The sequence below is a fragment of the Zychaea mexicana genome, assembly GCF_025766255.1.
Source record: "Zychaea mexicana strain RSA 1403 chromosome Unknown BDB00scaffold_11, whole genome shotgun sequence".
Classification (NCBI taxonomy): domain Eukaryota; kingdom Fungi; phylum Mucoromycota; class Mucoromycetes; order Mucorales; family Lichtheimiaceae; genus Zychaea; species Zychaea mexicana.
The window spans coordinates 163627-177710 of NW_026516674.1; the positions used below are offsets into that span (position 1 = coordinate 163627).

A 14084-nucleotide genomic window follows, 5' to 3' on the forward strand; every position below is an offset into this window, starting at 1 on the left:
TCTTGTTCTTTCTGGGGCTATGTTGTGATGTGCTAGAAGGAAACAAAGTGATGTGCGGAGTCCCCCGGTTGGAAGAAGAAAAAAAAATAAGGGGGGGGAGGTGCCTTGAGAGGAGGAAATATGCGAATGAATATTATATAATAAGATGCGTGTCGTGTAGTAGATTATATGCTGCGCGCGTCTAGTAGTAGTCCTTGGTTCGTTCGTCGGAAGCCAGTCTCGAGAGTGAGAGAAAGAGAGAGAGAGAGAAAGTTGGATACCAGCTTAGGTTGGGTTAAAAGGATGATGATGATGATACATGTGCAGTCGAGCACTTGCAGCTGGAGGCATATGCAGAGTACACATTTGGTTATACTGATTTCAGCAGCGATGCCAGTCCAACCAGCAATATGCCGACGAAAAAGAACACAGACACATAGCGCTGCTGTGGGTCCGCCTTGATTGCCTGGGGAAGCATGCTCTATAAATAATAATAATAAGAAGAATAGCAACAACGATCCCATTTCAAACCAAGAAACGACAACGGTTTTTTTGTTTTTGTGTGTTGTGGAATCATGGCAAAGGGGGGGGGATAGAGAGAAGGGGGCACACAGGGTCAGCTAAGCTATTCTGCTCCGAAAATAACGATGCACAGCAACACACCACACAGAAGAGGTAGTAGTGTCAAATATGCAACTCTTTTTGAAAGGAGACCGCCGTTTCTCTCTCTCTCTCTCTCTCTTTCTCTTTAAGCTCTTACCTGCACAGCAATAAGCGACATCATTCCGCTCACAACGCCAAACGTAATGCCAAACAACGCATCCTGCTGTTCCTGGGTTACCGTGTCCAGCGCAACCACCCCAAGCGCCGCTCCAAGAGGTTGCGACATCCCGCCCAGCAACGCGGCATAAAAAAAGGCGCGGACTCTGGATTGGGTGGCAAAGTACAGAGGCATTGCAATCATGAACCCTTCAATGAAATTGTGGATCGTCATTGCAAAGCACACGCTCACTCCTATCGTCTCGGATGCTTGTCCGGATATGAACATAATCAAGCCCTCTAATAGGTACTACAAGGTGAGTTTGACCCACACTCTCTTCTTGTTCAGCAAACAGGGTCAAGTGAGAATTACCTGGAAATTTGTGGATGCAGATGGCAACAGCGGTCTGGATACCAATACGGAAATAGTCATCATTTTCTGGGTAGGGTACGCCATCCGTACCGGTGGTCACAGCAGCAGCAGCAGCAGCAGCAGCAGTAGTAGTAGTAGTAGTAGTAGTAGTAGGAGTGGTAGCAAAAGTCGGGTGGTGACGATGATCTCTTGATCGATACTGCTGCTCAACGTGTTGATCGTCCCAGGGTATTAGTCTTGTGCGCTCATTGGGGGATGCTATAGCGGCAGCGGATTTTGAAAACATCTGCTTTGTCTCGTCCTCTTCCTCTGGATAAGGTGGAGTGGAAGCAACGGTGGTGCTGCTACTTGTAGTGCTGGATTCCGAATAGCGATGGCTAGGGTGGTATTGATCATGGCTGTGGTGAATATCATCCGTTGAATGTGAATGGATGGCGTCAGGCGCCATGGAGTGGACAATACGAGTGATCACGAGGGTTGCTAGAATACCCACAAAGTAACAGATATAAACGCCGTAGTCCGACTGCAGCCGTACGCGAGACGCAGGTAATAATGTGTACAGAGCAGAAAATAACATGACTCCCGAGCCTAACGCCATCGAAGAAGCGACCACTGCTGGTCTTTCAAGCACTGGCGCGCATTGTGAAGACGGGTACACTAGGTCCACGAAAACGACCGAGGCTAATTCAAAATGTGTAGCCGAAACAGGAACAACATGTTTTAAATCCAGTCAACACACCGTTTCATTTAACAATAAAACAGTAACTTGACTTGTGCTTCAATTGCTATTACTAATAACTTGAACTTGAAAATTTACCTCCAAGGATGCAAGCAATGGACGAAATCAGGACCATAATCCAGGTATCAAATGTGCTGTAATCTGTGGTACTAATTGCATACATTATAGCGTGTGTGTGTGTGTGTGTGCTGTGTGTATATGCTGTGTGTATATGCAGTGGAATTAAAAGAAAAAAAAGACGGGTATTCGACAATAACAACAGAGGTGTCAGTGTGGAGAAGAGGGGAGAAGAGGAAGAAAAGGAGGCGGGATTTGCAGATGTGTCTGAGTGTGAGCGTGGGGACAACCTCGAAGGTCCTCATTTTTTATTTCCATAGTCACGGCCGGGGCGGAACAGCGGATTTCCATAAGAACCGCCATAGTTGTGTGTTGCACGAAAAAAAAAGCATCAGTTGAGTCTTTCATCTAAATTCGTGGGTCCTATGCTGGCCGGCAGTCTTTTTCTTTAATGTTGGCTCGTGCTGATGGGGTACTGATGAATGATAATATAAAAAGTTTTGACCATGTAAATAAAAGAAAAGGAGGGGATGAGGGGCCCACTCATCGTCATCATCAATAGCGTCGTTCCATGAACCGGTCAACCCGGAAGCTTTGCCGAGAAATCAATAAGAAATTTCTTCTTTTGTGCGCAGTCTGTAGAAATTTTTGTTAACCGTGATCATGCAGTCAAAAGGGCAAAAAGGGGGCCGACCGAAATCTTTTGCTTTTCGCGAACAGCACATCTCTTTATGCAAAAAAGAAAGTCAACGAGAGGCCGGTGCAAATGCATACAACAGTTATAGACAACAGACCCAGGAAGAAGAATATAATGGGATGTTCTATATATCATCCTAGTAGTTTATATGTTATATATCACCATATTAGTAAAATACAAAGTGTGCTGCTTCTCATCAGATTAGGACTGCCATGAATAGATGAATTTATAAGTGTTGCTGAAAGATACGCCTTATTTGGCGTGCTAACCAATAATGCATTGCGTAGTTTTAGTAGACGGTATATCCATATTCAAAACCCGTTCATTCCGACCTTCCTGCCTTCTCCTCCTTCAACTATTATCCACTACTACTGTACTACAACGCAATCTATAGGTTTAAAAAGTCAAACACTAGAGTTATTCAATAGTTCCGCCCGCTTGTCCGTTATACGCAGCTTCATCATGCGTGCATTCGATCAGCCTTATGTTGTTGACTACTCTCAACGTTGCTCGGAGATTTAGATGACTTTTTTTTTTTTTTTCAAAGAGTTGAGGGGGCGAGCGTATTAACTGTACAAAAGCAGATCGACGGTGATGCTCATCTGCCGAACTGGTGTCGGTTGAGAGTAACAATAACAAGATGAGTTACGGTAAAGATTGAGGAAGAGAGTATTTGAAGAAAATGGGCTTCATTGTAGGGTCGCTAAAACCATCGTTGCTTTTATACTTGTACCAATAAGAAACAATGTTCTAACGAAAAGGCTTTTCGCACCTACCATGTATACTGGTAGTCTTGGTTGATGATGTCTTTTTGTACAAACCATTGGCCGTGTCTCTCATATTACAGTACTTACACACATAATATACGAGACATTGTTTTCCTTTTCCACTTTGATTCTCTGTTCATTGTTTTAGTTACAATGAAAAATGGCTTCTCGTTGTTGCTAGTATTGTAACAGAAGAACCTCTTTCCTACGCATGATGAAACGACGAAAACAGTGGGCCTGCACAAAGGGAGTGAGTAGGATGGTTGCATGTATTAATAATAGCTATACTTGGATTGTACTCACGCACTGCCAATAGCTGATACCCAATGTGTTTCAGCAATTTACGTGTAAGTTGCTGGACACCTTAAAGCGCCAGTAACTACAATGATGTACGTTACCCCGTCTTTCTTTATTAATACCATTACACAGCAGATAAGATACAAAAATTATCGCCTTTTTTAGGACGATTTTATCAGCCTCTTCAATCGGTGCGATAACGACAATGATGTTGTGACAACGATGATAAGCCTATGTTTCAAGGAATCATCTTCGCACAATCATGAATTAAAACCCCGCTTGTCCCGTTTGGCGCGTTGGCATCATCTGTACGGGTGCGCGCAAAGAAATTGCCACGCCCACATTATTGTCCGTCAACAAACTATTATTCCGTGCCTTCGACACGCTGGCCATTGATCTCAATGAGCTGGACCTGTCGGTCGCTACGTGCCTGGAATTGCCTCTCAACGCAATATGGAAACCGGTAGAGGGTGTCGACCCCCCCAAAACAACCCGGTTTTAAGAATCTGTTGGTCAAAGATCTCTTCGTTTTCGACTACCATGTACGGCTACGTCGTCCAGCGGAAGAGTCTAGGTATCGATATCTGCTGTCTCGTATGCGGCAGCACCTGGGCCACAATCGCCTCACTCTCCAGCCTTTCTTCCCGCCGGTGGGACTCGCGAAGAACGCACAGTACATGAGCAACTTGAACTCGGTGTCGTCGACGCGTATGCTTTGCTCCAGCCTTTTAGGGAAGCTATGGCTCGAACTCAATGGCTATCGGGCTTTGCACTCCACCCTACCAACCACCAAAACTCTCCACCCGAATTGTCCCGAATTTTATGCCATCAGCAACCTGTCGTATATCTGTAACACGCGCGTAGAATCAGCACATCATTTTCTCTTTCATTGTTCCCCCCCAAGGAAGAAGTATGGCGCAGGGCCTGCCCCGGCATCGTCACTCACTCTGACACGACGTCGGAAATAAAACTTCGCCCTACTCTCTGGGCCATACCAAAAAAAAATCCATCTTTAGGGGTCTCCAAAAACAATTAGCTTGGTGGCAAGCTCCAACTAGCAAGATGCGACAATTGCACATTTGTTTGAAAATAGGAAGCATGCGACCAAGAAACGAATCGATCGCAAACGCGAGGCTGTTCGATGCAATTACGTTCATCTGCACTCAAATTTTTTTGACAGTGTACTCGGAACAAGCGAGCCGCCTCGCATAGTATGCGCCTACCATTGTCGCCAACGCAAAGGAAGGATAGGAGAAGCTTTTAGGCCACCAAGCATCAACTTACAAAATTGCTGACGAATACAACAAAGGTGGTGCAGGCAAAGTGCGCGGAGCCTGACACAGCGAACATCGCTTTTGGAGCAAAATACGAGCATGCCATGTCATTTTGTCGACCCCTAGTCAAGAAAGACGCACTGAAATGCATGTCTTGTATGAACATCAAGACCAACCAAAACTGCGATTTGATTGATATACAAAGAACAATGACGAAATTCTAATATTTGTACGATACTTGCTCATCGATACGTCGAAACTCGAGGAGACATCCAAGTGGAGCGCTATATTAGCTACTATCACAGAGAAGCTGCCACGGGTGCGACAATCCCGGAAGCCCGAGCATTGCCTGTGTTTATCAAAGATTACAAAAAGACTCGTCGTCAGGTTCTTAAAATTGAGACTGTCTCTGCTATTCCTGTCCTATCCATTGGCCGCTGGTGACATATCATGAAATCAAAGGCAAAATCATTGTATAAGCTCAAGACGTTGACATTGAATCTTTGCCCGGTTTTGAGGGTGAAATGACCCATTACAATAGTGCAACGTACCAGTACGAGTGTCAAGTAGGCGTCGGCCAAGCAGCATTTCACGAGCACAGTGACCTTGTCGGTATTGTCGCTGCAAACAGTAAACTCTCAAGACATTCATCCCAAGAAGCTGAACCAAAGATCCGATTTGAACAGAAAGTTGGCTCGCTTTCCGCCAAGTCATCAACATAATAACCAAAGACAAACGGTTTGCATACGAATAGAGAGGATGGAGTGTATGGGTACCATGGCTAGCGCCATTTATAGTATCGCATCATTTGCAAAGCATTGTTTACGTTAACCCGAACCTATATGATGTGGGCGAGCAAGATATTGAAACCTAGCGCCTGTAATTTGCGATCAATTACTTGTGGTGTGCGAGCACCAGGCGCACATGTATGCTAATGTTTACTCCATGCACATACAGTGTACAGATCGTTTTACTACAGGAGCAATAGAGAGCCTTCCATCCTTTAGCTTGGTAGTAACCCTTCTGTATGACCTCTTGTGGTGCTATCTTGTTTTGCAGTGTGTTTGTGTGTGTATGATAATGGGAGCATTATCATCATCACGGCTTATGCACTGCAAAATAGGCAATTAAGCCAACACACATACTACTTACCTCTCCAAGCGATAACCAATCAGATTGCGGGGACCCTATTCTTTTGATTTTGTCAATCCAGTTACATCCGAGAGAGTTTGGGCCTGACAATATATACGACCCGCTCAAATCTTTTTGCTCTCTCTCTCTTTCTTTCCCTTTGGCCAGTGAAATCAACTCCTCCTTTTTTTTTAACAAAAAAAAAAACTTTTCAACGAAACCCCTTTCATCTTTTTCTGAATCATTAACATCATGGCACTTTTCATTGGCCGTATCCCAAAGAGCATGAGTACTGTAAGTTGATCAGCGTTGAATGATCTGTCTTTCGCTGTTTGTGGGGGGGGGGGGAGAGAGATTCGTGGAGTTTGCAATAAAGGAAAAAAAAATCTTTTTTTTTTGTGTTGTTGTTCTATTATTAACGATAAGATTTTAGCGTGAGTTGGAGAGTATCTTTACGAAATATGGCAAGATCACTCGATTGGATGTCAAGACAGGTTGCGTATCTCTGATTTATCAGTTTGTAAAATAAAAAAGATTCATTGTCATCATTTATACTAAAGCATGTACACGCTCTTGCGTTTGTTTTTTCATAGACTTTGGCTTTGTCGAATTCGAAGATAAGCGTGATGCGGAGGAGGCCATGAACGAGATCCATGGAAAGGTTTGTTTTACCCCGTAATTGTTGTTTGTTGCCATCAAAAGTGTGCTACCTGTGCATGTGTGTGTGTGTGTGGATGGTGGTCACTGACTTACCAATACCATTTGCCACTCCACTCCATACCCCCTTGATTATCCATGTGTGTATAATGTGTGCCAATATTTACACCTTTTTCCTCCCGTCATATAGGAACTCGTGGTGGAGTGGGCCAAGAACAATGGAAAGCGCCCCAACGAGAACGAATGTTTCAACTGTGGCAAAGATGGTGTGTTTCCTAACGGCAGTAAAGCAGTAAATGACATGCACACGGAAGCACTTTTGCTGACATGATGAACCGCTCTCTCGATAGGACATTGGGCCAAGGATTGCCGTGAAAAGCCTCGTGGTGACAGACGCGGACCTCGACGGGACTTTGGGCGTGACAGAAGGTACCCACCCCCACCATCCTTCTCCAAAATTCCTTTCTATCTGCCTTGGGCAAGAAGCTGTTGTTGCCGTGCAATGGGATGATTGGGTCGTTCTCCCCCCCTGCCCTTTCTGCTTTGGCTTTTTTCTTTCACTACCCGTGCCGGTATACTGCCCAATATTTATATTGGTTTGGTGGTCGAGCTTTTTGTTTGTGTGGTGCTGCGTGCGTGATGTCGGCGCCTGCTTGCTTGCTTGCTGTGCTGCTCTTCTTCTTTTTTTTATTTCTCCCGCCCGCTGCCCCTCACTTGCAAAAGCAGAAAACAACAAAAAGAGAGAGAGAGAGACTACCTGCTACTACTGCTACTGTACATCCAGCGAGATAGCGCCCCCCTTATTCAAGAGAAAGAATCCCATGTGTGCTTCTCTCTGTTGAGTGGATGGGGTGCTTTTAGCCGTGATCTGTGCCTGAGGAGAAAGAAGAAGGATTATTACCGTCTTTTACTATTGCAAGCCGCGAGAGAAACAAGCTCTGACACTCTGTTACCATCTCTATCTATCTCTCTATTTTTTATCTCTTCTATCTATATCCGCGGTTTCCCTTCTGGCTGGCCTATCTTTCGGATGTTCTCTCTGCTGTGTTTGATGTCAAGTATGTATAACCCCCTCTCTCCTTTACTCTTAAAGAATCAGCTTACAGTTCCACTAACTGACTCAAACAATTAGATCTACAGAGGAGGAGGAAGAGACAGAGATTTTGATCGCCGTGATCGCCGCCGTGATGATAGAGACAGATCTCCTCGTCGCGACAGAGACAGAGATTATGGCAGTGAAAGAAGATCGCGTCGTGACGATCGCGAACGCAGCCCTGGTCCTGAACGTCGTCAGTAGTTGTTGTCGGTAGTTAGTGATTAGCAGTAGTAGTCGAAGTTTTATTTTGGAAGTTGTCGGTGAACTATACATGTGTTATAAAATAAATGTTGTGGCCTGTTGTCAATACTAGTTTAACTTTTTTACAAAACTCAAAAAAAGCCAATGTAGAAGCTTTCTGGAAAAGTGATGCAAATGCTATGCTTTTTATATTTATTCTTTTTGGTGTTCAGTATTATCGTGGCCGCCGTGGACCGATTCTTCCCTTGAGACTGTCAGGCACTTGGATCGAACTATCGTCATCGGCCGTGGTACCATCGTCATTGAATCTCCTGTCAGATCGTCGTGGCTGAGGTGAAAGGGATCGTCGTTCTTCTTGACGTTGTCGTCCTCCTCGTCGGCCTTGCGGACGCGATTCATTTCGTCTACCCAGTCGATTAAATACGCCGCCTTTGGGAAGGTCGGGCAATCTTGACGACGCGGCCGGACCACTGTCGCCACCATGGAGCAGATAATAACGGCTTCGATCACGAGCACCACGCTCCTTAACATCCCAATCCGTTGCTATGCGAATATGAAGATTGTCAAACACGTGTCCAGAACTTTCTTGTGTGTATGCCCGTGCTTTGCGTAAAATTCGATGTGTCACTGGATCCTCAATATCACTGACAAGCAACTCCTCAATAGCTTTCTCTACAGCTTCTTTGTTCGCAAAAACCAAATTGCCTGAAATACACGAATATGTGTGATTAGACAAAAAAGAATAGTTACTTTAAGTGGGTGTGGTTAATGAAAAGCAGCCTTACAAGATGTGTCGTTGATCCACTCAATTTTCTCCAGAGACAAATTGCTGCAGTAAGCACGAATGTCTTTGGTGCTCATCTCGTCTAAACCGTGCAAAAATAAAGCTTCAGGTCGTGGAATCGATTCCTTGCTTTGGTTTTCTTCTTCCTCTCCATTAAATTTCTGTTCGCTTCTGAAATCTTCGGCAGGTACGGCCATTGTCGTAGTCGTATTGAAAACGTCATCGCCGGTACCAAGTGCTGATTCCAGATCTGCAATGGCCTCAATATCGTCAAAAGCCGAGGAGGAGGATGCTTGGGCAATGAGATTGCGTTCTTGTTCCTCGAGCATGTCTATGAGCAGGTCGTCAACCGTCGTTTGTATACCGTGCTTAAATCATTTTTCACTCTTTTTTATTTTTTTACTCTTTTTGTACAGACGAGAAGAATGTACCAATGTCCATATCTAATATTTGTTCTGCCATGGTTGTGTATATTTATAAGTGTATCGGAATGTTCTGCGAAAGGGAAGCGGATCGTCGGAGCCACCCCAAACGCGTAAATATGTCAAATGCTCAGCAGCAGGAAAAGTTTAGTAGCAGCAGCGCTATTGACTCTTCTTTCTGCCTACAATACATGGCAGCAATTATGAAAAATATACTTTAGGGTTATATTCTCTAGCCATGCTAGTAGCAAGGTCCTGTCGAAACGTTGTGACTCAACAACAACGAATTACACTTGAGAAGGGAAAAGATAGGCGCGTAAAAAATCAGAGTCCCATTAAATCGATGATCGTACCAGAGGTTCCCCTCTTGCTCTTTTTTGCGGTTTACAAGCTCCATTATATACATACGCTCTACCCAAGAGAAATGGCTCTGATTTTCTGCGCTAACGCTCACATAAACTTCTGTCAGGCTTAGCATTGCATTGGGTGACATATACCATAATAAAAGATCCGAAGATTGGAGCTTGACCGGTTTCAAGTCCAGCTCTCCCAAACACGCGAAAAGATACGCGCGACACCAAAACGCGGTTTCTTTTTTTCAGCTCACACAAAAATAATGGAAGTAGATTCAACGTCCCCAGCAACATCTAAAGCAAAACCAACTGAAGAAACAACTGGCTACGTGCTCCCTTGGTAATAAAACACCAATGTTGTTTTTACAGCTCGCGATCCGAACTGTTTGATTAGTGAGTCAATAATATTAAAACAGGTTTCTCAATATGTAGGGTCGAAAAGTATCGTCCTATTCTTTTAAAAGACATTGTTGGCAATGAAGACACAGTAGCTCGACTCAAAGTTGTTGCTCGCGATGGCAACATGCCCAACGTTATTTTAGCCGTAAGTACAAATCGCCCCTCAACTTGATCAACTGAATCGATTGAGCTGAATCCGGTTGTTTTATGTATAGGGTCTTCCAGGTATCGGTAAGACTACGAGTATCTTGTGTCTGGCACACGAATTATTAGGCAGTGCATATAAGGAGGGTGTATTGGAATTGAATGCATCGGATGACAGGTGTGTTACAGTAATGGTATCGGCGAGGAGAGTTGCATATAAGGATATACGACTAAACGAGATGAAAATATAGAGGCATTGATGTTGTCCGAAATCGAATCAAAACATTTGCACAGACAAAAGTAACGCTACCTCCAGGTCGACACAAGCTCATCATTCTCGATGAAGCAGACAGCATGACCTCTGGTGCACAGCAGGCGCTTCGACGTACAATGGAAATATATTCAAATACGACGCGATTCGCATTGGCATGCAACCAATCCAACAAAATCATTGAGCCCATCCAGTCACGTTGTGCCGTGATGCGGTACACAAAGCTGACAGATACCCAAGTGCTTCAACGTCTGATGGAAATTTGCAAAATGGAAAATGTAAGTTTCGGGATGTTTTATCATCTCAGTGATGTTGTGAATTTTGCTTCTCATCCCATGATATCATCATTGTCATGATTCGAATACGAAATAGGTGGATGCTACAGAAGATGGATTGCAAGCCTTGATTTTTACGGCAGACGGCGACATGCGACAAGCTATCAACAACTTACAATCTACATACTACGGCTTCAAGCAAGTCAATGCCGATAACGTGTTCAAAGTATGCGACCAACCTCACCCGGTCGTTGTTCGACACATTCTTGAATCGTGTAGCAAGGGCGACATTATGGAGGCAGACAAGTGCATACGTGAACTCTATGATTTGGGTTATGCCGCATTGGATATCATCACAACCGTTTTTCGCGTAATCAAGTCATTCAATGAGCTGGATGAGGAGTTGCGTTTGGATTATTTGAAAGAGATTGGTATGACCCACATGCGGATCTTGGATGGACATCAGAGTTTGGTTCAACTGTCAGGTCTCGTAGCTCGGCTGTGCAGATTAGGCAAAGAAAAGAATAATGGTGGTCGATAAAAAACAAATAAAAAATTAGACTTTACTTTGTTTACCACATACTAGCTGCCTTCTCTCTTCTTTCTGTGCTTCGGTTGTCTTTCTACATATTCTACGTCTTTTTTTCTTCTCCTTTCTAATAAGCGTATAATACAATGGTTTATATAAAATCTTTCTTTAACTTCAAAGAAAAGTACATGTCGTCATTGGATCTTTTGGAACTTGACGTCTGGCGAGTAATCAAGTACATAGAACGATAGAATTCGCGCTAATGTCCTTCTATGTCACACAATGCAATATATTGACAGCTGTAATGTCATCGTATGTTGTTCGCGGGGGGGGGGGGGGAGAGAAGAGTTAGAGACCAGATGTATGATTACAAAGCGATATTGACGAACGTATGTATGTATCATGTATACATACACGTGCATATGTACAAGAAAGCTCTCTCCTTATGATACTACTTCTACCACCCTATGTTTGAATCCTTCATGTAGGAAGTCATTGTTATGGCATCATACGTTTCTGAGCAAGGGGGAATGCACATTTCTCTGTACTAGTACACTTTAATTCTTACCATAATTATGCTTTAGATCTCTAAATAGAAACAGTTTCTTATATAGTTTACGCCCACATCCAAAAAAAGAGGAGGAAAAGGAGAAGTAGAGGGAAACTTTTGTACATATGAAGGCTTTGTGGATATAACGTTCGTCCGCATAACGTTTACTTCTTGTGCCACACACTATCGGTAGCAAAAACAAACGCAATAATTTTTTTTGTTAAAGGAGGGCACTGCACAACAAAATATTCTTATTTACGCCGTGTGCATGTACCGAACCTAACATGTTCATTGCTGCATACATAGACATGCTCAGCTGAATTTTTCTATATGCAAACGGACTGGCGATACGCTTACTACTATGTTGCTCCATAGTAGCAGTAGCGACAAATAACAGCAATTATATTTAACTCTTGACAATTAATTATCATTTCCAGTATTACTTATCCCAGCAGTTCTCTGTATCTTGAACAGGATGTCGAAGGGCTATGCATTTATATAATTATCGTTTACGTGGCTATTGACAACAATATGGGTGCAATAAGCTAAATATGAGTCACAACGCTCCTCCATGTTTATATTATCGTTGATGGCCTTCTATGTACATCTCCCTTCTTTTCTTTTTTGCACCAACAACCTGAGTTAATCCCGACAGCTGTATGAAATACATGGCCAAAGCAATAAAAACCTATGAAACGGACAAAGCTTATGAACGATTACGCATGTGTGAACTGACGAGCGCCCTCAATTGATAATTTGGATACCCTTCTAAAGAAGCGCAACGATAACAAAACGCAGCAAATTATAAGTTATGTATACAGAATTAAGGCTCCTTCTGAACCCTTTCGTATTAAAAGTACAGTAAGGAAATGGCGAAATCGTTCGCGCTCGGCAAACGACGAAGCTGATGCTTGCTGGTCATCTGTCAGCTGCTTAGTAAAAGTCAATTCAAATACTGCGAGCTTTTTTGGTACGTAAATCCAGAGTTATACAATAGAATTATTTAATCATGGTATAAATTACAAAAAAGAAAGCCTTCTATGATAGTGACGCACTGGCATCTTTGAAACGTCGCTGCTGATGGACCCTTAGAATATTACAGTATGTCCGTCAAAACAAGAGGAAGGATGATGATATAAAAGAATCGATAAAATGCATGTCTTTCCCGTGCTACTGTAGTTACTGTCACTTGTATGCTTAGACGTATGAATATCTTTAAAGATAGTAATGCACTTCTTTCTACATACGGTAATGCTGCTGTTATATCACCAGAGTACAGTATGTAGCAAATATAGCTTTTACTGCGATTTTTCATTCATAACCTATACACCACTGCCCTGTCCTTGCAGAACAAGCAAGTAGTGTTTCTGATTTAGTAAAAGGTTGCTTATGTACACGCCAGTTACTCTATTATATTTTGCTGAATCCGTATAAATTGTCTCTCTCTCGTATACAGAGGTTTCCCGTTTAAATTCAACCTCAAAGGGGGTCTATAAAGTGTCGAAACTACTGAGGGTTGACACGAAACGAGGGTGATTCGAGCAGTGTTCTATGCTTAAAGGGGGTATAGAAAAAGGTTGAATAAACTGAGGGTTTATCTTATTGAGAGTGAAATTAAACGGGGAACCATTGTAATTTGTACATACATGATCTATTGCTATACAATTTTGTTTCTAGCAAGAGCTTTTGGTCTTTTAAAAATCAATTACTAATTTACCTATGCGCGGAGTCAATAGATGTTTCTCATGCGAACGATTCGCGTTTTTTTTCTATGGGTGCAACTAACAGTAATCGGAATCTCCTTGACCATATGGGAATTGTCTTGTAGATCGGGGACGTCGCAGTATTCGTTGCCAACGCGCCGCGATGGATGCCTCGCCTGGGCTTGGTAGAGACGAGGAAGTCGCTGTGACAGCGCGCCCCTCAGTGTCTACAGCACTTATCATCCCTGAACAATTTCGCCTTATAACTTTCCGGAATAGCGTGGTAGGTTTTTTGGTAACAGACTATACAAAAAAATATCAATAGAAAGCTTTGAATGTAGATATCTGGTCAATATCCATAGACGCGGCGCTGTTTATTGATGTCGTTAGTATCATATGTATGGTGAATACATTCCTGTGTCTATTCTGATACCGACAGTCGCGCATTATATACAAGGAAAGAAATTATTCGGTGTGTGGGCAAACGCAGAACGGGGAGAGATGTGCTGGTAATCCACGATATCGGGCAGTAGCTCTGTGCTATATATTGAGATCCAGCGCCATCACATCATTACTTTCAATGCTAGGCAAAAACTGCCCTTCCCACTTTGTTTCAAACCTACTTCC

The 14084-nt window shown here is 43.2% G+C and overlaps 5 protein-coding genes across 5 annotated transcripts; 3 read left to right on the forward strand and 2 right to left on the reverse strand.

Annotated features, from left to right (window-relative positions):
* Positions 1-228: 228 nt before the first annotated feature.
* On the reverse strand, positions 229-1310 carry BDB00DRAFT_806246 (uncharacterized protein). The gene is made up of 3 exons (XM_053122250.1): positions 1112-1310; positions 740-1038; positions 229-460 (listed from the first exon to the last, which is right to left on the reverse strand). Exons 2-3 carry the CDS (start codon positions 1025-1027, stop codon positions 350-352), a joined length of 399 nt encoding a protein of 132 aa, XP_052983234.1. The 5' UTR covers positions 1028-1038; positions 1112-1310; the 3' UTR covers positions 229-349.
* A 2461-nt stretch (positions 1311-3771) lies between these two features.
* Positions 3772-5664, forward strand: BDB00DRAFT_926215 (uncharacterized protein; the record flags this gene model as incomplete). The annotated part of the gene is made up of 4 exons (XM_053128835.1): positions 3772-4242; positions 4304-4517; positions 5248-5382; positions 5484-5664. The coding sequence occupies exons 1-4, from the start codon at positions 4122-4124 to the stop codon at positions 5662-5664; spliced, it is 651 nt and encodes a 216-aa protein (XP_052983235.1). The 5' UTR covers positions 3772-4121.
* A 661-nt stretch (positions 5665-6325) lies between these two features.
* BDB00DRAFT_868813 (uncharacterized protein) lies at positions 6326-8027 on the forward strand (the record flags this gene model as incomplete). The annotated part of the gene is made up of 6 exons (XM_053126512.1): positions 6326-6367; positions 6507-6567; positions 6667-6734; positions 6921-7014; positions 7081-7159; positions 7871-8027. 6 exons carry the CDS (start codon positions 6326-6328, stop codon positions 8025-8027), a joined length of 501 nt encoding a protein of 166 aa, XP_052983236.1.
* Positions 8028-8241: 214 nt separating this feature from the next.
* On the reverse strand, positions 8242-9140 carry BDB00DRAFT_785080 (uncharacterized protein; the record flags this gene model as incomplete). The annotated part of the gene is made up of 2 exons (XM_053120516.1): positions 8242-8732; positions 8813-9140. 2 exons carry the CDS (start codon positions 9138-9140, stop codon positions 8242-8244), a joined length of 819 nt encoding a protein of 272 aa, XP_052983237.1.
* An 846-nt stretch (positions 9141-9986) lies between these two features.
* On the forward strand, positions 9987-11216 carry BDB00DRAFT_757379 (P-loop containing nucleoside triphosphate hydrolase protein; the record flags this gene model as incomplete). Its single annotated transcript, XM_053118983.1, has 4 exons — positions 9987-10130; positions 10201-10307; positions 10381-10678; positions 10773-11216. Coding segments are annotated over 4 exons (993 nt in total), but the record flags the coding sequence as incomplete, so codon positions are not given.
* Between the last annotated feature and the right edge of the window lie 2868 nt (positions 11217-14084).

What these genes read in the sequence shown, in the direction of transcription:
- BDB00DRAFT_806246 (XM_053122250.1), bottom strand. Translation starts at nt 1,027, where the DNA reads ATGTTCATATCCGGACAAGCATCCGAGACGATAGGAGTGAGCGTGTGC. An exon ending in TGTCGCTTATTGCTGTGCAG is followed by an intron (nt 461 to 739) that starts GTAAGAGCTTAA and finishes TATTATTTATAG; the next exon opens with AGCATGCTTCCCCAGGCAAT.